Source organism: Salvelinus fontinalis, chromosome 13, assembly GCF_029448725.1.
Source record: "Salvelinus fontinalis isolate EN_2023a chromosome 13, ASM2944872v1, whole genome shotgun sequence".
NCBI lineage: Eukaryota > Metazoa > Chordata > Actinopteri > Salmoniformes > Salmonidae > Salvelinus > Salvelinus fontinalis.
The window spans coordinates 18,482,351-18,504,193 of NC_074677.1; the positions used below are offsets into that span (position 1 = coordinate 18,482,351).

Below are 21,843 nucleotides of genomic sequence, written 5' to 3' on the forward strand. Positions count from 1 at the left end.
CGCGTTCCTACTCTCCCAGACCAAAGAGAGAGAGCCATATTCATTCTATCATTTCTTTAATCATGGATGGTTTCACACAACGAAACCAGCACATGTTTCTGGTCCAATGAAAGAAAGCGTGTCTTCATTTAGTGTTCGGCGATAAAGAAGAACGTTCAAACGCTTAAATTCCTGAGAATGGAACCCACCACCCCGACAAAGGGAACCATTACGTAAACATTTTTATATATCAAAGCTCATGCGTCAATTCATTGTACCGGGTCTGGTATCTTGACGTCGTCGACACGGGCAGTGTGTGACCACAACTTCCACTGCTGCGACAGGCCTATGTCCGAAAATCATGGTCAAAGCAGAGAGCCTGGAGCACTACTTAGGGACTATTCTACAGTCACAGGTACTTGTTCCTGGAAAAGGGAACAGTGCATTAAACATAGAAGTGAATTTCCATTTTCCTCCAGAATACTGATGCATCTCTCGCTCTCAGCGAGGGAGTCAGTCTGCTGTGAGAGCAGGACGTTAACCTTGCTTTGACAACTCTCTCCACACTCCAGTGAGGCTGGGACCAGCCTGGTGCAGCCTGTCAGCCAATGGGAGATGCTGCCTGCCAAGCCTTTCTGCCTGCCTGGCTTCCTTTTCCTCTCTCCAGCTCACCCCCAGGAGTTAATATACAGTGGGGCCCGAAATTATTGACACCCTTGATAAAAATGAGCAAAAATGACAGTATCATGAATAATGTATTTTATGCAGTCATTGTATCAAGGTAGTCAATGCATAGACTGTGGAGTCCTTTAGGAGAGGCATTGTGTGCGTTTGTCCATACAGGGGGGTGGGCGACTCTTGCACACATGATTTAATCTGCTATGTTATGTACAGTATCTGGGATGAGTGGGGGGGTTGGAGAGGAGGAGGGTAGTCAAGAGAAGTTGGCTAACCTCCATGTAGTGTTTTCCTTTCATACTATTAAACAAGCCAGTTAATTAACCTCCTACAGCCCCTTTAGTCTATGTCAGGGGTAGGCAACCCTGTACCCCGAGTGCCACAAGATGTTGTTCTAACAAGGCACAACACCTGACCAACTGAGCTAATTGATCAATTTATTGATTACCTAAATTCAACACACCTGGTCTTCCAGGTCCCTTACATTAAAAACATGGAGGTTGCCTAACCCTGGTCTACATTATTGAGCAGGAATACTAATGATATTCTAATGTAGTAGAAAAAAGAAAAAAAAACTGTGAAATGTTACTTTATTATCTAAAGGAACTTCCCCGGTGTTAGCTTACCTTGAACATGCTGGACAATCAACAACAATCACTGGACAAGAGAAGGGCTGCGGTTTCACCAGATTCAAAACATTGGAAGACATGAGAACTTCACAAGACTTTATAAAACAACCTTTCTGGCAGCTACAGGATCACTTAATGTTAAACAAGGCTGTGTTCTCCTGTAATGGGTAAGTTAAGATGAATCCGTTTTAGAAGTGAAACTGCAAGTAGAAAGAACCACTTCCCGTGGGCTATTCCTCAGTTAAGCCATTTCTCAGTCTGGGGAAATGTGCCTTTCTTACTATCTCACAGTAGTAGTACATTTTTTTGTCAGATTTAAAATCAACATGTATAGTATGCTTTCATGTCAAATCACGCAGGCCTGATGGCATCTTGATGATGTGTGCGTCCCACAGGGAATTCCAAAAGATTTAGTCCTTAACAGAGTTTTTCCCAGGGAGCAGATTCCCATGCCGGCATCAGTCCACAAGCATAGGGAGAAGTCGAAAGCCTCAATGACTTACTCCGGCACACATCCAGAACTCCATGTCCTAGGGGTCAACTCCAAACAGAACCATAAAAGCACAAGGGAAGAAGACAAACAGTAACTCAAACAGCTACATACAGATCTCCTTCTCTGGGGAAATTATTTCCATAATATCCTCAAAAACAATGGGGGGAAAAACCGAACAGCACAGGTCTCGATCCAAACTTCTGCTATTTTAAATCCAAGTCCAGGCTGATTAGAGATCCAGGGGGAAGAGGAGGAGTCTGTTTAGAGATCCAGGGGGAAGAGGAGGAGAGTCATTATGGGCTTGAGTTGGTCCTTTCTAAGGGAGGGAGTGTGTCCGGTGGCTCCAGGGCGGTGTGTGTGTGTGTGTGTTAATTTCCTGCCTGGATGTGCTTCTGGGCTGCAGGCTACTCAGGAACACATGGTCAGTCCCAGTCCTTCCATATGATTCCCTGCTCCCTGCTCTCCAGCCCCCCTCCTCCCAACTGCCCCCTGCAGGGCATCCCACCCCACCGCCCCTCTGTCTGTCATCAACTGACATGCGGGAGCACACAGACACCATGTTCACACACACACTTTAATATCTCCTCGAGGCAGTCGTGCTTGTGTTATTGACTGTATGTTTGTTTATTCCATGTGTAACTGTGTTGTTGTTTGTGCTCTGCTTTATCTTGGCCAGGTCGCAGTTGTAAATGAGAACTTGTTCTCAACTAGCTTACCTGGTTAAATAAAGTTGAAATAAAAAAAACAATAAAATAATTGCCCAACTTTTCCTTCTGCACTAAAGCACAGTCACCTAATGTAGGACAAACTGCTGCCAACAAGCAGATTCAGCTACACACCAAGAGTTGTCAATGCTTATTGTCCCCATTTTCCATTTGTGTAAACCTCAGTGCTTCAAATCCAATATATGCAGTGCCATCTAGAATGACTAAAGCCTTGTTCACACTGGCAGCTTGAAGTCTTAATTAATAGACAAAAAAGCACATGGAATAGGATATTTCAAGCCACATTTCAAACTACCTTCATAGGGCGATTGAAATTATTGATTACTGGCAATAAGATTTGTCTGAACAGTAAAATCTGATTGATTTGTTTTTTAGACTGTTAATGACCGTGTATCCCTGTACATCAACTCAGTACTTACTGGTACCCTACATTCCTCGTTATTTTTCCATTTTTTTCCTATCATATCCATTTTCCCCCCTTTGCGTTGTTGGGAAGGGCCCGTAACTAAGCCTTTCACTGTTAGTCTACAGCTGTTGTTTACAAAGCATGTGATAAATCAAATTTGATTTGGCATACATTGTTGCATGCTAGTTACTCTGTTGACAGTTTGACAAGAACATGTGGTAGCTAACTAGCTGGGTGAATGTACTAGCAAACTAAACAGTTAACTAGCTAGCTAGTTGACTGTTGCAGTAAAACAAAATGGACTCATTTGAAAGTTGGATCACCTTATCCTTTGAGGCTTTAAAAAATAAGGGTTCTTACTAAATCAAATTGTATTTGTCACATTAGCCAAAATACAACTAGTGTAGACCTTACTGTGAAATGCTTACTTACAAGCCCTTAACCAACAATGCAGTTAAGAAGAAAAGTGTTAAAGTATTTACTAAAATAAACTGAAGTAAAAAGTGTATTATAATTCTTATTATTATTAAGGAAAATCAGTAAAATAACAGTAGCGAAGTTATATACAGGGGTTACCGGTACAGAGTCAATGTGCGGGTGCACCGGTTAGTCAAGGTAATATGTACATGTGGGTAGAGGTAAAGTGACTACGATTCCAAACATTCAAAGCAACTAGGAAACGTCCATAGCAGGCATTGTTGTCATCTTTGTTCGCTATACAACAACTTCTGAGTGACAGGAAGAACGAGCACCACCAATCAGCCTACAGTCGTGGCCAAAGGTTTTGAGAATGACACATTAATTTCCACAAAGTTCGCTGCTTCAGTGTCTTTAGATACTTTTGTCAGATGTTACTATGAAACACTGAAGTATAACTACAAGTATTTCATAAGTGTCAAAGGCTTTTATTGACAATTACATGAAGTTGATTCAAAGAGTCAATATTTGCAATGTTGACCCTTTTTCAAGACCTCTGCAATCTGCTCTGGCATGCTGCCAATTAACTTCTGGGCCACATCCTGACTCATGGCAGCCCATTCTTGCATAATCAATGCTTGGAGTTTGTCAGAATTTGTGGGTTTTTGTTTGTTCACCCGCCTCTTAAGGATTGACCACAAGTTCTCAATGGGATTAAAGTCTGGGGAGTTTCCTGGCCAAGGACCCAAAATATCGATGTTTTGTTCCCCGAGCCACTTAGTTATCACTTTTGCCTTATGGCAAGGTGCTCCATCATGCTGGAAAAGGCATTGTTCGTCACCAAACTGTTCCTGGATGGTTGGGAGAAGTTGCTCTAGGAGGATGTGTTGGTACCATTCTTTATTCATGGCTGTGTTCTTAGGAAAAATTGTGAGTGAGCCCACTCCCTTGGCTGAGAAACAACCCCACACATGAATGGTCTCAGGAAGCTTTACTGTTGGCATGACACAGGACTGATGGTAGCGCTCACCTTGTCTTCTCCGGACAAGCTTTTTCCCGGATGCAATCGGAAAGGGGATTCATCAGAGAAAATGACTTTACCCCAGTCCTCAGCAGTCCAATCCCTGTACCTTTTGCAGAATTTCAGGTTTGTCCCTGATGTTTTTCCTAGAGAGAAGTGGCTTCTTTGCTGCCCTTCTTGACACCAGGCCATCCTCCCTAAGTCTTCGCCTCACTGTGCGTGCAGATGCACTCACACCTGCCTGCTGCCATTCCTGAGCAAGCTCTGTACTGGTGGTGCCCCGATCCCGCAGCTGAATCAACTTTAGGAGGCGGTCCTGGCGCTTGCTGGACTTTCTTGTGCGCCCTGAAGCCTTCTTCACAACAAGAGAACCGCTCTCCTTGAAGTTCTTGATGATCCGATAAATGGTTGATTTATGTGCAATCTTACTGGCAGCAATATCCTTGCCTGTGAAGCCTGTTTTGTGCAAAGCAATGAGGATGGCATGTGTTTCCTTGCAGGTAACCATGTTTGACAGAGGAAGAACAATGATTCCAAGCACCACCCTTCCCTTCGAATAACAGACTGGAAGCTTCAAACTCAATCAGCATAACAGAGTGATCTCCAGCCTTGTCCTCGTCAACACTCACACCTGTGTTAACGAGAGAATCACTGACATGTCAGCTGGTCCTTTTGTGGCAGGGCTGAAATACAGTGGAAATGTTTTTTTGGGATTCAGTTTATTTGCATGGCGAAGAGGGATTTTGCAATTAATTGCAGTTCATCTGATCACTCTTCATAACATTCTGGAGTATATGCAAATTGCCATCATACAAACTGAGGCAGCAGACTGAAAATCAACATTTTTGTCATTCTCAAATCTTTTGGCCACGACTGTACACCACTGCATACACATCCGCCATTACCATGATAACTAGTGTAGCCATGTCAGCAAATTACTAAAGTCTGAACACTCGTGGTTACTTGTATCTTGCTGTTTGGACAGTCAGTATTCAAAAACGGATTTGAAAAACTAAAATAATTTGAGCATTAAGGCCTGCAGTGTAAACATGACTTAATTGTCTGTAGGCAGGGCGCTCTTGGAAATATTAATAATTTGGATGGCACTAGCCTAAAATGGGGTAGAGGAAGTGGTTCTATGTGCAAATTCTCTTTCAAAACACTTTGTCTTGAGCTCACAAAACTAATTGGTTCAGGATTGTGTTTTATGGCTGGGCAGGACAAAGTAGAGGAGTGAGGGTGTGTTGGAGAGACCAACTGATGCAGGCAGACAAAAAACAATAAGCGGTGAGAATGGGCCTGGCTGGTGTGCCTGTGTCCAAGACATCTGCAGTCAATCAGCAACACACACACACACACCTCATTATTGGCAGCTGCAGTTATTATAGTCACGTGTTGCTGGAGGAATCTCACACCCGCCTCAAAGCTGCACTCCATCAAACAGACATGATCCCTACTTAAGTGTGTTAAAATGACTGTGTGAGCAGCTGTTAGAATTGCTCTATTATACACCTTACAAACCAATACGTTTTCCCGACAACTTTAGTATCCCGCCAACTCTTTCTTTTATATATGAAAGGTATTGCTGGTGACAAAGCCTCTATTTAAAAGAAATTTATTTAACCATTTACAACTGCGACCTGGCCAAGATAAAGCAAAGCAGTGCGACAAAAACAAGAGTAACATGGGATAAACAAACATACAGTCAATAACACAATAGTTTAATCAGTATAGTGTGTGCAAATTAAGTAAGGTGATAAATAGGCCATAGTGGCGAAGTAATTACAATTTAGCAATTTACACTTGAGTGATAGATGTGCAAGTAGAAATACTGGTGGGCAAAAGAGCAGAAAAACATATGTGGATGAGGTAGGTAGTTGGTTGGATGGGCTATTTACAGATGGGCTGTGTACAGCTGCAGTGATCGGTAAGCTGCTCTGACAGCTGATACTTAAAGTTAGTGAGGGAGATATGAATCTCCAACTTCAGCGATTTTTGCAATTCGTTCCAGTCATTGGCAGCAGAGAACTGGAAGGAAAGGTGGCCAAAGGATATGTTGGCTTTGGGAATGACCAGTGAAATATACCTGCTGGAGCGCATGCTACGGGTGGGTGTTGCTTTGGTGACCAGTGAGCTGAGATAAGGCGGAGCTTTACCTAGCAAAGACTTATTTCCACCAACCGACCTAGTCATGATTGCGGTAAAGTTCTGCCTACGGCTTAGTATGAAATGTAGCCATAATGCTGATTTTGTTAAACTGAATCTCCGTCTGTACATTTGGTTAATAAGGAGGTGGTATAGCTCGTCTATTAGTTTGCTAATCTGTCACTGTTCAGAAACATTTAGCTTGCAATAATGGAGTCTAAATCAAGGGTAGGCCAATTTATTTAGTCTAAATCAAGTGTAGGCCAATTTATTTTGTCTAAATCAAGAGTAGGCCAATTTATTTTGTCTAAATCAAATGTAGACCAATTATTTTGCTAAATCGTCTAATGGAGACTCCAAAAGCCTGCGGAGGTTGTGAAGTATGAACACGAGACTGGCATGCTTTTGAAAATATAGATTGCTATTTTCTATCAGTATCATGATGAAGATACTCTCAACATAAGACCCCACGCCTGCTGCCTAACAAAGTGGAGTGAGGGTAGGAAAGAGATGAAACGTGGATAAGAAAAAGCATGGGCTTGCCTTGGGCTGTTTCAAAATATAACTTTTTATATGACAGCGGTTCCACACGCTGCTATTTTATTCTGTTATATTTAATTACATTCTTACTACAAAATATATATGTGTGTTGACTGATCGGGGTAGGTGTGTCTTGTCTGTTTAATTAACTAAATAATAAACTATTGATTTCATTCAATTGGATTTAACATAATTAAACTCAAAATATGCCAATCTATTGTTTGAAAAACACATTTTAAAAAGTATTGATGTTTCTTAGGACCTATCTAAACAAATGAATAATGGATTTCTTTTTGATGGTGTATATTCAATGGTTTTATTCAAATAAATCCACATCTGCAAACCACTACCACTCATAACCGGCATGTGCACGGGATGTATAAAAAGGGTATTCAGGAGAGAACGGGCCTGTTTGTAAGGGGGTCAACTCATAAACATTGCCCAAATGTTTCATATTTTATAGGTTGAACACAGTAAATCCTATGTAAAAGTAGTATTACAGGCACTTCATCACAGGCTCTCTTCTTATCAAAGCCAATACAGATCTGAAGCACACTGCTGCTGCAAGATAGGAGACACACTTCCAGAGCTGAATATATCACACTACCAGCCTCTCTGGATGCGTCCCAAATGGCAACTCATTTCCTTTTATAGTGCACTACTTTTGACAAGAGGCATATGGAACCTGGTCAAAAGTAGTGCATTATATAGGGAATAGGGTGCCATTTGGGACGCTACCGCCCTCTCCTTATCTGTATCCCTCCCAGTCTGTCTGAAGAGCAAGGTTGGGTAGGTTACTTTCTAAATGTAATCCGTTAGTTACTAGTTACCTGTCCAAAATTGTAATCAGTAATGTTACTTTTGGATTACCCCAACTCAGTAATGTAATCTGATTAGTTTCAGTTGAAGAGGCATTAGAAGACAAAAATGTATATTACCAATTGAATGACATCTATTTCAGGATAAATTTGAGTTCACATAGCTGGCCATAAATGGATGTTGCATTTTATTTTATGGGTTGGTTATGTAGGCTTCTTCTAACCCATTGCTTTCTCCTACAGATAATACGATTAGACTATATCTTTACATTAAAAACCAAAGTCTGTCAGATTTCCAGTCATTCCACATAATATAATATCCCTTGATCTTCTTTAATAGGACTTCGAAATATGGATAAATAGATTAGCCCAATAGTTTTACCAGAGTATAACCCAAAAACTAAGGACTTATTAGCCTACTCTGTTGTTTATGATTTTCTTGTCATGGAGGACTGATTGGGCTAATTGCTTCGATTTGAAAAAGAAATGCTGCTCTCACGGAATGGCATGCTTTGAGCACTACCGAAAAGTGCTATTTGTGTGTGAAAAATTAATGTGATATACAAAATTTTCTTTAGGCCCACTGTTTACGTTTGTGTGCAAGCTTGAGTCCGTTAGGCCTATGGACATTAAAAAAAGAAAAAAGAAAAATCAGCAATAAAAGCCCCACTCGTTGTCTTCTTAAATTATACTAGTTTGACAGTATCGAGCACAAAAACTTTCCTGAACCAACACTTGTACTTGACCCCCCCCCCCCCTTCTAGCTCTGACTTTGCTGATAACTACTTTGGAGGAAAAGTGTACTTACTATGCCTATGAAATGTGGTTGTCCCACCTAGCTATCTTAAGATGAATGCACTAACTGTAAGTCACTCTGGATAAGAGCATCTGCTATATGACTAGCATGTAAATGTGGTACAACAGAGGAGTTTAAAAAGGAAGGAACTCCCTCAAACTTTTACTCCATAGGCTAGGAACCCCACTATGCAGCTGTTGCAGGAGCACAAAAACAATGATTGATAGGCAGCTTAAACTTCAATTCAACCATCAGTATCACCCGTAGGCTACACTACTGCTGTCATCCTTACCTCCAAGCGTTTATTCAAGTTGTATAATCTTTGGATGCCAACAGCAGTTGCACCATGGGGAGACCTAGCTGGGACTGTAGCCTATTCCTGCGATCCATCAAACACATTTGGTGTGTCGTCATAGTGATCTCTGACTTGTTGTCAGACTCACTCAGGTGGAACAAACTAGAATTTTTCAATGCTGATTTGAATGCCATTGAGAAAACAAAGGTGTCAAATAATGTTCTCAAACATCCTTTGTGACTTTAAATGTAATCCTAGAAGTAATCATCTAGTTTAAAAAGTATTTGTTTTTGCTGGTAATGTAATGTATTTAAAATGAGTTACATGTAATCCTTTACTACCCAACCCTGGTGAAGGGCTCTGTGCTGATAAATGGAACATAGATGTAACCTACCAGCATCTGGCCAAGTACATGTGGTCCTTGAGGATAACTGAACCGGACAGGAGGGTGTACCAGCATGTGGAGATGCTGTCTGGGCTGTAGACGGAGACAAGATAACAAGGGACATTGTGTTAGTCTACATAGTGCTGTTTATGGACACGTCTGCATGGTGACATCACATGCATCATACTTTAAAAAGGAAGGACCGGAGTTTTTCCTCGCCATGTGATCTAGCCAGGAAAAACTATGGGCCCTACAAACTAGTCTTCAATGTTGCCATCAAGTTGAATTTAATGCCACTTAATACCAATTTTGAGGTCTGCGTGTGCGCCACAAGCCTCCTAATATTCCCATGATTCTTCACGCCGTCACTAATAGAAAAAGTGAGTAGGCTTCTAATGACATTCACAGTGCTTAAATAAAGAAGTGCAATAGACTACTGAAATGGTATTCAACTTGTTTCATCTAAGCAGGAATGCATGATTCAAGACATGTCGATGTCCACCACAACCTAATACAGCAATTGTTATATTTTACTGTTAAAATAGGACTCAATATTTTTTGTTAAATAGAGATTAATTTGCTAACATCTTTACGTGCACTAATAAATTTGGAGCTAATTCACCAGCTGGGTAAGTGGAAATTCAAAACACATTAGCTAAATCACTACCTCCAAAGACATTTTTCACAGGACGTAGCCATGTTTTCATCTAACAGTAACCTCATTATTAATGTCCTAAAAAAACATTGCCGTCATAGCCTAATACCCACTGAGGCCGATGTGCTCGCAGAGGCCAACGCTCATTTCGTACGCTCTGTATCGCAAATGCATATCAATATCTTGGTTGTAAAATAAGACGGCTGAGAAACAAAACATACCTGCACAAAGCTGAGAACATCCTCTCTTCAACTGTGACAAGTATTACACAGGATAGCTGTGTTTATCTTATAGCTAAAAAGCAGAATTGCTTGACCAAATCATTTAATAGCTAAATACACTGAACAAAAATATAAACGCAACATGTAAAGTGTTGGTCCCATGTTTCATGAGCTGAAATAAAAGATCCTAGAAATTTTCCATACGAACAAAAGGCTCAACTCACAAAAATTGTGCACAATTGTTTTTTTTAATACATATTCTAAAAACCTGTTTGAGCTTTGTCATTATTGGGTAGTGTGTGTAGATTGAGGGGGGGGGGGAACTATTTAAATCAATTTTAGAATAAGACTAACGTAACAAAATGTGGAAAGAGTGAAGGGGCCTGAATACACTGTACATGGGTTGCATGGAGGTTCACATGGTTAAGTGGCATTAGTGTTTCATGAGGAATCCTGATTGTTTTCAAAGGCTGTTTAATACCTCCAAGTAGGTACTATAATGTCTATGTTCTCTGTGCCTAATTGGACCAGGCCGATTGATTCCGACGGTGTCTGAGCATGGTACTGAGTGGGGAAAGGGTGTGTGTGTGTAAGCATGGGGAGATTTTTTTTCCAATCAAAAGTTCAACTACTGAGTTTAATGTGATTCCAATGAAAGGAGTAATACATCAACACAATGTTGGATATGAAGAGTATGCCTTTCTCCCGCTCCCCCTCTTTCCATAACACAGCTTAACTCTATGCAGTGGAGCAGAAGAGAGGCCGTTATGACTTTCTTTCAAGACTAAAGAGACAAAAGTCTGCTGTTATGTCCTGACACAGATCAATTCTTTGAAGTGTGAGGAGTCTTTAGTAGTAACAACAATGGTAAAACACAGAGAACACAACAGTTACATGACAAGAAAACCATGCAGCAGACAGAAGAGGAAAACAGTGCTCTGTAAGAGAAGCCAAGCAGATGTTTAGGGTTTTGTGTGTGTGTGTGTGTGTGTGTGTGTGTGTGTGTGTGTGTGTGTGTGTGTGTGTGTGTGTGTGTGTGTGTGTGTGTGTGTGTGTGTGTGTGTGTGTGTGTGACTTACTAGAACAGGATGTGGTTAGCTTCGTGTCTCTCATACCTGGCTGAGGTACTCATTGACCTGCACAACAACAAAACAAGTTTCAGACACGATCAGTTCATACATGATCAGTTTCATACATTAGAAGACGTTATCAGTTCAGACCTTACCAGTTCATACATTATCACAACCAGACTGACAGCTCTCATATCTGAATGTTGGTGATGTGGAATGGTTGTGGTGAATGTCAGGGCCAGTCTCAGAGGTGTATGACTGCATGGCCTGGCCTACACACCGGCTCCAGTGTGTGTTAGTCATCTCTGTCCTATGTATGCACAGGAGATTGTGCAGGATGCCATGTGGATGACTCAGACACTAGTTGTAGCTCCACCTCCTATGTCTGTATTCATAATAAACACATAATAGGAGTGTTGATCTAGAATCAGGCCACCCTTGTCCATATAGCATAGTCTAATCTCATTCATTAGGTTTTAAAAAGGCCAACCTGATCTTAGATCAGCACTCCTACTCTGAGCTGCTTTATGAATACAGGCCCTGGTGTATGGAGCTTAAGTAGGGTGAGTGGCCGGTGTAATGGATGAACGGGGAGGTGAATCTGACCTGAGCTGGTGCTCCCTGAGGTGGGACAGGACATCCATGTGGTAGAAGTGACAGTAAATAGTGTGCAAGTCCTGGAGGAGACAAGACAACCGGTTCAGACAGACATCTCTCCTCAAACTGAGGCAAGGCAACACAGGTTGGTTTAGAATGTAGGGCAAGCAATTGAAAATGCAGCTCAGGTCTGGTCACTGTGGTTGGTTTACCAAACGGTCTCCCTAGGGCCTCCCGAGTGGCGCAGCAGTCATTGCTTCGCAGTGCTAGAGGCTTCCCTACAGACCTGGGTACGATCCAGGGCTGTACCACAACCGGCCGTCCCATAGGGCTGCATTCATCGCCCTCTAGCGACACCTGGTGGCAGGCCGGGCACCTGCAGGCTGACCTCAGTCATCAGGTGGACAGTGTTTGCTCCGACACATTGGTGAGGCTGGCTTCCAGGTTAAGCTGGCGGGTGTTAAGAAGCAGGGTTTGGCGGGTCATGTTTCGGAGGACGCATGACTCCACCTTCGCCTCCCAAGCCCGTTGGGGAGTTGCAGCGATGAGACGATAAAAAAAAAAAAAAAGGTCTTCCTACTCTAAAGCAGGAACTGTATACTAGTGATGCACCGATATGACATTTTTGGCCGATACGAGATATTTTCCTTGCAAAAAAACAAACAACGATACCGATATTTAAAAATGTTGCGGCCGTCTAGTACAGTTAAATAGTTAACACAGACATAAGGCACTACATTTCAGTGCAAGAGGCATCACTACAGTCCCTGGTTCGAATCCAGGCTGTATCACATCCGGCCGTGATTGGGAGTCCCATAGGGCAGCGCACAACTGGCCCAGCGTCGTCCGGGCCTTCATTGTAAGTAAGAATTTGTTCTTAACACACTTGGCTAGTTACACACACACACCAAAAAGTTATTTTGTTGGATTTACATATGTCCCCATTACCAGTAAAACAACCAAACCCTATTTATTTCACTTACTTGCTGTGCTGTTCATTTGTTCAGTCGTTTCATTCTACGGAATGCTGTTTGTGTCTTTGCGTGGCAAATTTTTTTGGTGGACTATGCGGTTAGCCTTCAAAATAAAAGTATGCCATAATTCTACTATGTATTCATTTGCGTCACTGTCAATAACATGCTTTTATTTTGAAGGCAAACCGCAAATTCCACTATTGTGCCGCATCCTTATTGTGGCTAGCTTTACAACACATAACCTTGTCCGGTCAAGCCTCACTAGCCAGATGACGCTAGCAGGCTGCTTATAACATTAGCTCCGGGAAACAGGGATAAGTAGCTGGCTAGCTATTTATTTTCATGAACTGAAGTTCAATTTCAATAGGCATACAACAAGTGGCAACCTAGCTAATAGCCCGAATTTGGCCTACAGGTGGTTTTATTTGCCCCCCCCCCCCCCCCCCAAGTTTTCTGAGCAAAAATATTTTACATTGTAAAAAAAAGAAAAAAAAATGTATTGTTGGACATGAGACTGTAAAAACACCAGGAAATTTTAATTCAAGAAATCTGTTCCCAACTATTCCCACGCAAAATAGAGAGATGTGATCGTATACAAATGGAAACAAGGTTTGAAATGATTATTGTTTTAGCAAACATATGTGTTTGGGCTTCTTGCGGTCAATTTGCAGTCTACAAATTATTAGTTATTATGTTCCGGCCTTCCGAACATCCGCACAAGAAAAAATAAATATCAGACCGCGGCTGAATCTAGCTGACGATCCCTGCTATAGACTTAATACTCCCAGATATGTATTGAACGACTGTGTAAATGTTTGGGCACACAGGCCCTCAGTCAGGGCTGACCAAAGGTCTGAATCAAACAAACACTGGAGGATTTGTATGGATTAACAGATTACGGTCAAACAACCCTTTTCCACAATACAACACGAGGCAAAAACAAACAAGGCGACACACAGCCATTTTATATCAGAGGAGCACAGCACTCTTTAAATGCAAGCCTGGCTGGTTATCTACAGAATAAAGGAACCATTCTACATTTGATTGTATCAACTCAGCTCTAAACGAACCAGACCAAGGGCACGTGCAAACATCTATTTTCATTGAGGAGTTTACTGTAGACCCGTCGTGTAAAAAAACACTTCCTATCAAATTAACACTGTTAATCCAGACCAACACAAACACTCACTGACACACAATGTCCTTAACATAGTCATATCAAACACAGCTGTTCAAACATTAAGAGCAGATCGCCTGAAGAATGCATGTGAAAACTTCCATGTAGACATATGGTATGGCAAGACAGAGGAGCTATTGAGCCCATGGGCAACTAGCATTAACAGGTGGAGCACATGCCTCAGTGGCTTCAGGCAAGCGGAAGTGCCCACGCACGTGTACCCACGCACGTGTACCCACGCACGTGTACCCACACGCTGATGTGTGTGGCAGCAAAACAGCAAGTGTTAGTTAGCTGAGACTGCTGAGGGACCAATTCAATATAACATTGAACCTCTGCATTTTGTCTCTGTGGAAATCAGAGGGTATTTGCTAAACCAGTCACAGAATGTGTGAGTGAGTCATACACTAAAATCATGTCTCAATCAGTAAATGGAGGGATCATGCAGAAAACCTGCTACAAGAGGAAAACCAGGCAATGCTGGAACGGGGAGAAACAAAGGGAGGTGTGTGTGTGTGTGTGTGTGTGTGTGTGTGTGTGTGTGTGTGTGTGTGTGTGTGTGTGTGTGTGTGTGTGTGTGTGTGTGTGTGTGTGTGTGTGTGTGTGTTTCGGCCTCCTGGATGTGTGCAGAAGGGTTTAACCATAAGTAACAACAGATTAAAGCCATGCCAGTCTGGGCTCCTCCTCCTGCTAACACTTCCTCTGAAAACCAGAGGCCAGAACCATCTGACTGTCTGTCTGGCACTCTATACTCCTACTTCAAACAACGGGAAATCACTAAGAACATGTGGAGGGAGTCAACCAGAGTTTTTGTTAGGAGAATGTAGCTACGGACATTTGAGAAATGTACCAAACCCATATGCATTCGGTGCATAAACCTGATTAGGGCGTCCACCCACGGTGTTCATACTGTCAGAAATCACATTTAGATGATGGTAATTCACCTTAACACAACAGGCAACTGTGTGCGTGGTTCTTACCGAATTCCAACACACACTTTGAAGATGTTACAATAACTGTCCCTATTTACTAAAGCTCAGCCAACAAGACTAGTAACAACCAACATCATTAGCCTGTCAATCTACTATCCCCCATAGTAACGTGTATCTATTCTATTGGTCAGCTTGTCATTCTGTTAAAGAAACAGATTTTGTCTCTGCTACTCTGAAGCAAGGTAAGACATGCCTCATACTATGAATTAAAACGTTACATTTCACCAGGGGTGAAAGTAGATTTCATTTCTTACCGGTACGGGACACACAAGCGCACTCACGCATAAAAAAATTCAAATAAATAGGCCTACAACAAAAATTACAAGGTAGCCTACTCTGCTGACTCTGACAAACAGATCAATAAAAACTATGTAGTCTGATCCGTATAATCGGCGTATGAAAAGGTGGGACACAAATACAATATGACGTCCATCTAACCTGGAGGAGGAAATTAGTGTTCAAAAACCAACGAAAGTGTCACTGACCCTATGATGACGACAGTGAATATGCACCTCACTGGGGATATGGCCGATGTTCTACATCAGATATCATGATTTGGCGACAGAGGATCATTGGCTTCTTACTCACTGGGGATATGGCCGATGTTCTCCGCTGGTGCCAATAAGATAGGCTACTGTTTTGATTAATTAAGTTAAGCATTTTGATAACCAAAAGACATGCGGTAATGTTAAATAATGGTGTAATAACCTCTTTTTTGGCAGTACTGTGTACACCCACTTTTTTATTTTTCCAGGACGCCGTACTGGATCGTACTGCCTTACTTTCAACCCTGGGTTTCACACTTTGCCTAACCACTTGAATGGCAGATGGGTATCGCGTTTTAATTCCCTGAAGAGAAAAAAAAAATGCTATTTTTCGTGGCCATCAAAATTGTTTAACATATGATTGCATTAACAATTCTTGCATTATGATTGGGATTATAGACGCAAGTTTCACTCCAGCAGCAAGAACAGCTGTAGCAGCAACTCTCGCACTGTCTGACATATTTCTCACTCAAACTAGGCTGCGTATCTGTTGACTGTGTGTGATAAGAATCATAACATCTAATAAAAATAAACACACGGTATTTATTTTCTTCTCCCTAACAATTGGCCGGTGTCAATTTGATTTAAAATAGGGGTACAACTCAATATAGTGAAGGTGTTCCTAATGCTTAGTATACTCAGTGTATATACTGTATTCCAGTCATTGAACACGGGTCACTTTAATAAAGTTCACATTCCGTTTTACCCACAGAAATAAACACAACGCGTTGGTCCAATGTTTCATGAACTGAAATAAAAGATCCCAGAAATGTTCCATATGCACAAAAAGCTTACTCTCAAATGTTGTTTACATCCTTGTTAGTGAGCAGAATAATCATTACACAGGAGTACATTGTGCTGGGGACAATAAAAGGCCACAAAAATGTGCACTTTTGTCACAACACAATGCCATAGATGTCTCAAGTTGAGGGAGCGTGCAATTGGCATACTGACTGCAGGAATGTCCACCAGAGCTTTTGCCAGATCATTGAATGTTCATTTCTCTACCATAAGCCACCTCCAACATTGTTTTAGAGAATCTGGCAGTACGTCCAACTGCCCTCAAAACCGCAGACCACGTATAACCACGCCAGCCCAGGACCACATCCGGCTTCTTCACATGCGGGATCGTCTGAGACCAGCCACCCAGACAGCTGATGAAACTGTGGGTTTCCACAATGAAACATTTCTGTTAAAACTGTCAAAAACCGTCTCAGGGAAGCTCATCTACGTGCTCATCATTTTCACGAGGGTTTTGACCTCACTGGAGTTCGGTGCGTAACCGACTTCAGTGGGAAACTGCTCACCTTTGATGGCCTCTGGCACACTGGAGAAGTGTGCTCTTCACGGATGAATCCCGGTTTCAACTGTACCGGTCAGATGGCAGACAATGTGTATGGCATTGTATGGGCGAACGGTTTGCTGATGTCAATGTTGCTCCATGGTGGCAGTTGGGTTATGGTATGGGCCAGCATAAGCTACGGACAACGAACACCGAACACAATTGGCAACGTGAATGCAGAGACACCATGACGAGATCCTGAGGCCCATTATCTTAAAAGCCCCATGTCGCAAGGATCTGTACACAATTACTGGAAGCTGGAAATGTCCCAATTCTTCCATGACTTGCATTCTCACCAGACATGTCACCCATGTGCGGGATGCTCTGGATTGACGTGCATGTTCCAGTTCCTGCCAATATCCAGCAAATTCGCACAGCCATTGAAGGGGGAAAACATTCCACAATCAACAGCCTGATCAACTCTACGCGAAGGAGACATGTCACGCTGCACGAGGCAAATGGTGGTCCCACCAGATTCTGACTGGCTTTGTGATCCACACCTTATTTTACCTTTATTTACCTAGGTAAGTCAGTTAAGAACAAATTCTTATTTTCAATGACAGCCAAGAACAGTGGATTAACTGCCTTGTTCAGGGGCAGAACAACAGATTTTTACCTTGTCAGCTCGGGGATTAGATCTTGCAACCTTTCGTTACTAGTCCAACACTCTAACCACTACGGCAGGCAGGCTACCCTACCGTATCTGTGACCAACAGATGCATATCTGTATTCCCAGTCGTGAAATGCATATATTAAGGCCCAATTTATTTCAATTGACTGATTCATTTCCTTATATGAACTGTAACTCAGTTAAATATTTTAAATTGTTGCATGTTTCATTTATTTTTGTTCAATGTATAGATACTGTATTCTAGTCATGGCTCATCCTATACAACTACTGCTGTACACACCTTTTCTATTCACATTCTGTTCATACAGTTGTCAATTAGCAAGCATTTCGCTGCACCTGCGATAATATCTGTGTACGCGGCCAATACATTTTGATAGAAATGTACTGATTCCAGACAGGGCTGAACTAAGGTTTGCTATTCTTTACATGTTGGGCTAGGCCTATCTCCTGACCATGTGGTATCTACTAAGATGAGTCATCTGTCTGTGTTCCTTAAGGGTGTCTTCCAGGAAACCGCTGGGAGAAGTACTCAGCCACAGTCTTCTTCCTATAACCCATATGATAACAGATTTACAGGCCAGCCTCAACTACTTTCACAGACTATATTACCTCATTTTGAAAAATAGACCTCTTCATCCACCTGGCTTTAAAAAACAAGCCCCAATGAATTGGATATGAAGATGCCAAACAATGGCCTGAAAACACACGCTAAAGTACGATTCATTTGCAGCACTGTCTGTAGGAAATAGTTCTAGGCCTGCCCCACTTTCAACTCGGAGGAATAAGACAACTCATGAAAACACTGGCAGCAGCAGCATACTGTAGTATACTGATGGCTCTCAAGCTACTAAAACTGTATTATTCTTCCTGAGACCAGGTGAGTCGGCCGGGGGAGCGCAGGGGTTGCATTCCAAAATGTGGTGCACTACTTTTGATCAGGGCCCATAGAGCACTGTAGTGCACTATATAGGGAATGGGATGCCATTTGGGACACAGACAGTGAGTGCAGTGTGGGGCCGGCCGGGGCAGGATGTGACGGAGGCCAGTAGTGTGTTCAATTCAGACCAGACAGTCTCTTACAGTCAATGTGGCCCAGAGAGGCATCCACTCAATATGTAGGCACCGCTAGGAGCATCCTCTCACTGGGGGGCAAGGTCAAGTCAATGGTCGCCTAGATTTAAAAACACTGATGGTCTATAGGCTAAGGTCTACAACTGGCCTCCGTTCCAGGGAGCCCACCCTACCCAATAATAATAATAATAATAATACTTCTTATTTAACTAGGCAAGTCAGTTAAGAACAAATTCTTATTTACAATGACGGCCTACCCCGGCCAAACCCTCCCCTAACCCGGACGATGCTGCTCCGGCATATGGGACTTCCAATCACAGCTGGTTGTGATACAGCCCAGGATCACACCTGGGTCTGTAGTGACGCCTCTAGCACTGCGATACAGTACCTTAGGCCGCTGCGCCACTTGGTCCAACAATTTAGCAGACGCTTTCATCCAAAGCGACTTATTCATGCATGCATTCATTCATTTTACGTACAGGCTAACAATCCCAAGACCAAAAACAAGTATGCTCCCTTTCAGTCATCGATCAGACTAAAGACCTGGAGCAAGGTTGTGGGTGGAAATGCCCCAAAGGAGACTGTTTGACCTCTATCACGGAGAGAGAAATCCTGACAAAGGAGGAGGTCATAGCCAACCCCGTTAAGGAGGAGCTCTACCACAGTCTCTCATACAGGAAATTCATCCAAACCACTTGAGGTCAGTACAGAGGGTATGTGCACTCTGGGGCATATATATTCTCAGTAAGGAAGAAAGGGCAAAGCTTCTGATCAGAGGAATAACAGTCAGAGGAAATCATGTTGTGTTAAAAGAGAATCATCTGTTCAGTTTGAAGTCACGCGTCGCTGACCAGAACTCCATTCATTAAAGAACTACCTGAATCAGCAGATGATAGTGTTGTGACTGAGTTCCTGTCTAAAGCTGGATGTCAGGTGGTGGGGAGAGTGAAGAGGCGCATGATAAGATACAAGGGTCAACTTACAAACTGCTCCAATGGAGATGGTTTTGTATATGTTGAAGCAGCACCCATCATTCCCATAACACGGTCTGTAAAGATGGGCCCTCACTGGATCAAAGTACTTTATGATGGACAAGGTCCTGCGCTTAGACAGGACTGGCTGACACAATCCCACGCTAGAGGGGGTCAGGAGATGGTAGAGTAGTCTTACTACACAACAGTGCATAGAGGAAACTTTTTCACACTATTTGCAAGACAACAATCCTGTCCCCATGAGTAGGGCAGACGTATCACATATCTCAGCTGAAATGGCTGAACGTGAGACTGAGGTTGAAGAGGATAATTCCTCGGCTCCCAAGAACAAAGACAGAGTGAATGACACATTGGAGTTGGTACCTGGTGAGCCAGAGTCTGCAACAGTGACCTCTCATTGCAATAAAAACAAGAATAATAAGAGGAAAAATGCTAAAAATGAAGCTGGGAAAGTGGCGACTGACCAGTGACAATCATAACCCAATAGAAAACCTGGAGGTTAATAAGGACCCGAAGGCGGTGCAGCTCTCTGGGGAATACAAAAGGCAGCCAAACATCAATGCTGGCCTCATTCAAACAATCCGGAGTTAACATACAGGCCCAGGGTACCAAGCTCCCCATCAGGGTCTGGAGTTAGGTCACCAGCTGGAAAAAAGGCTGATATGGAGGATGTAATTCTTGGAGAAGTGAAGAAAAGTCCCCCTAATTTGCCATCCAGCCCAAAATCATTGATGAAGGATTGAAATAATCTATATTTGAGTAACCTATATTATCCAGTTCAGAGAAGGACATTCTGTGTATGTGAGCATAACTTCTGTCGCTAACATGGCTTTTCAAGAGAATGAGCAATCTGCTGATAAATTCATTTTAATGCCAACTCTTGATACAAACATAACACGCCTTCGAGACAGAAACTCAGTTCCCCTAACCCGGGTATTAGAAAACATTGTACCATGAAACTTTTTCAAACTGTTAAAGACTAGAGGAATATTGGGAGGTCATCTGAATATTCGTAGCATTATTTCTAAAATTGAACAGATAGAACATTTATTGAACGACTAAACTAGATTATTTCTGTTTCTCTGAGACGTGGCTGAAAAAGTCTCCTATTTCTGCCTTTAATGTCCCTGGATATTCAGGAGGGACAGGGGAAAGGGCAGAGGGGGTGGATTGCTTATGTACATGAAAGATAACTTTAAATGCAATCGTATCATATGGAAACATGCCAATGACCTTGAATGTATGGGGCTGAAGGTCTTCCTCTCCCCTCATATGTCTCTCACTATTATTGGATTATACCGACCACCAACATCTGTTCTTGTTTTATGACCATCTAAATGCCATGCTTAAAGAATGTGATCATAAGGAGATTATCTTCATGGGCGATTTCAATATAAAACTGGGAAAACAAAAAACGTGCAGGAGAAGAAAAAAAAACTCAAGAGATCACAGATTATGTCAACCTGACTCAAATAATACAAGGTCCAACCAGAGTAACACAGTCTCAGACTCAAATTGATCTGGTGTTTACTAACAGACCTGATTGAATAATTAAGTCCAGTAACTTACTAACTGGCATATCTGACCACAATGTTACATTGGTGGTTAGAAAGCTCACTACAAATACATTTAAGAACCATATTAAAATGTGCAACAGTATGATAAAACAAATCCAGAAAAGTGAGCAGGGTAACTATGATGCAGCTAGAAGTCAAATTGACTGGTCTGATCTGTTAAGCAATAAAGACCCAGAGTCTGGATACAGAACATTTGTCAGCTAGTGACAAAGTGGATACCTCTTTTACTCAGAAATTTCAACGTAAGCCAAGACAGAAAACCTCCCTACCATGGTTCAACGAGGACCTCCTGAGGCAGATGAGAGAACGGGATTTTTCCTTGAAAAAAGCACTGAAGTCTGGTAAGAATGATGACAGACATATTTGCGTCAGATAAATAAATTGGTTAGAAAAAAAAAAAAGCAAAAGCAGAGTGATCAATGAAGCAAAATGAAATGGCAAAGTGATTTGAGGAAATCTCAACAAACAGGGAGAGGAGCTGAAAAGGACAAAAAAAATGCTGAATTAAAGGTTAATGGGATTCTAATTCAAGACTCCAATTTCATACCCACCACCTTTAACAATGTTTTTGTTGACTCTGTCAGGGAACTGGTACAGAGATTTTCAACCAAGACCACAGTTCACTCCCATAGATAATATTAAACCAATATTCAGAATTCCTGAAATCTCATC

At 42.1% G+C, this 21,843-nt stretch overlaps 1 protein-coding gene across 11 annotated transcripts in view; it reads right to left on the reverse strand.

Moving 5' to 3' along the window:
- LOC129868197 (rap guanine nucleotide exchange factor 6-like) overlaps positions 1-21,843 on the reverse strand; it is a 195,929-nt gene that overhangs the window by 151,995 nt on the left and 22,091 nt on the right. For 9 of the 11 annotated variants that reach the window (XM_055941951.1, XM_055941946.1, XM_055941948.1 and 6 more), the window contains exons 2-4: positions 11,880-11,950; positions 11,283-11,339; positions 9,337-9,420 (exon numbers count right to left, since the gene is read on the reverse strand). In XM_055941951.1, the coding sequence (XP_055797926.1) occupies positions 9,337-9,420; positions 11,283-11,339; positions 11,880-11,950 (212 nt within the window). Of the gene's footprint in view, positions 1-1,283; positions 2,009-9,336; positions 9,421-11,282; positions 11,340-11,879; positions 11,951-21,843 lie in introns of those variants that run through there. The other 2 variants (XM_055941949.1, XM_055941950.1) reach the window with 2 other exon arrangements.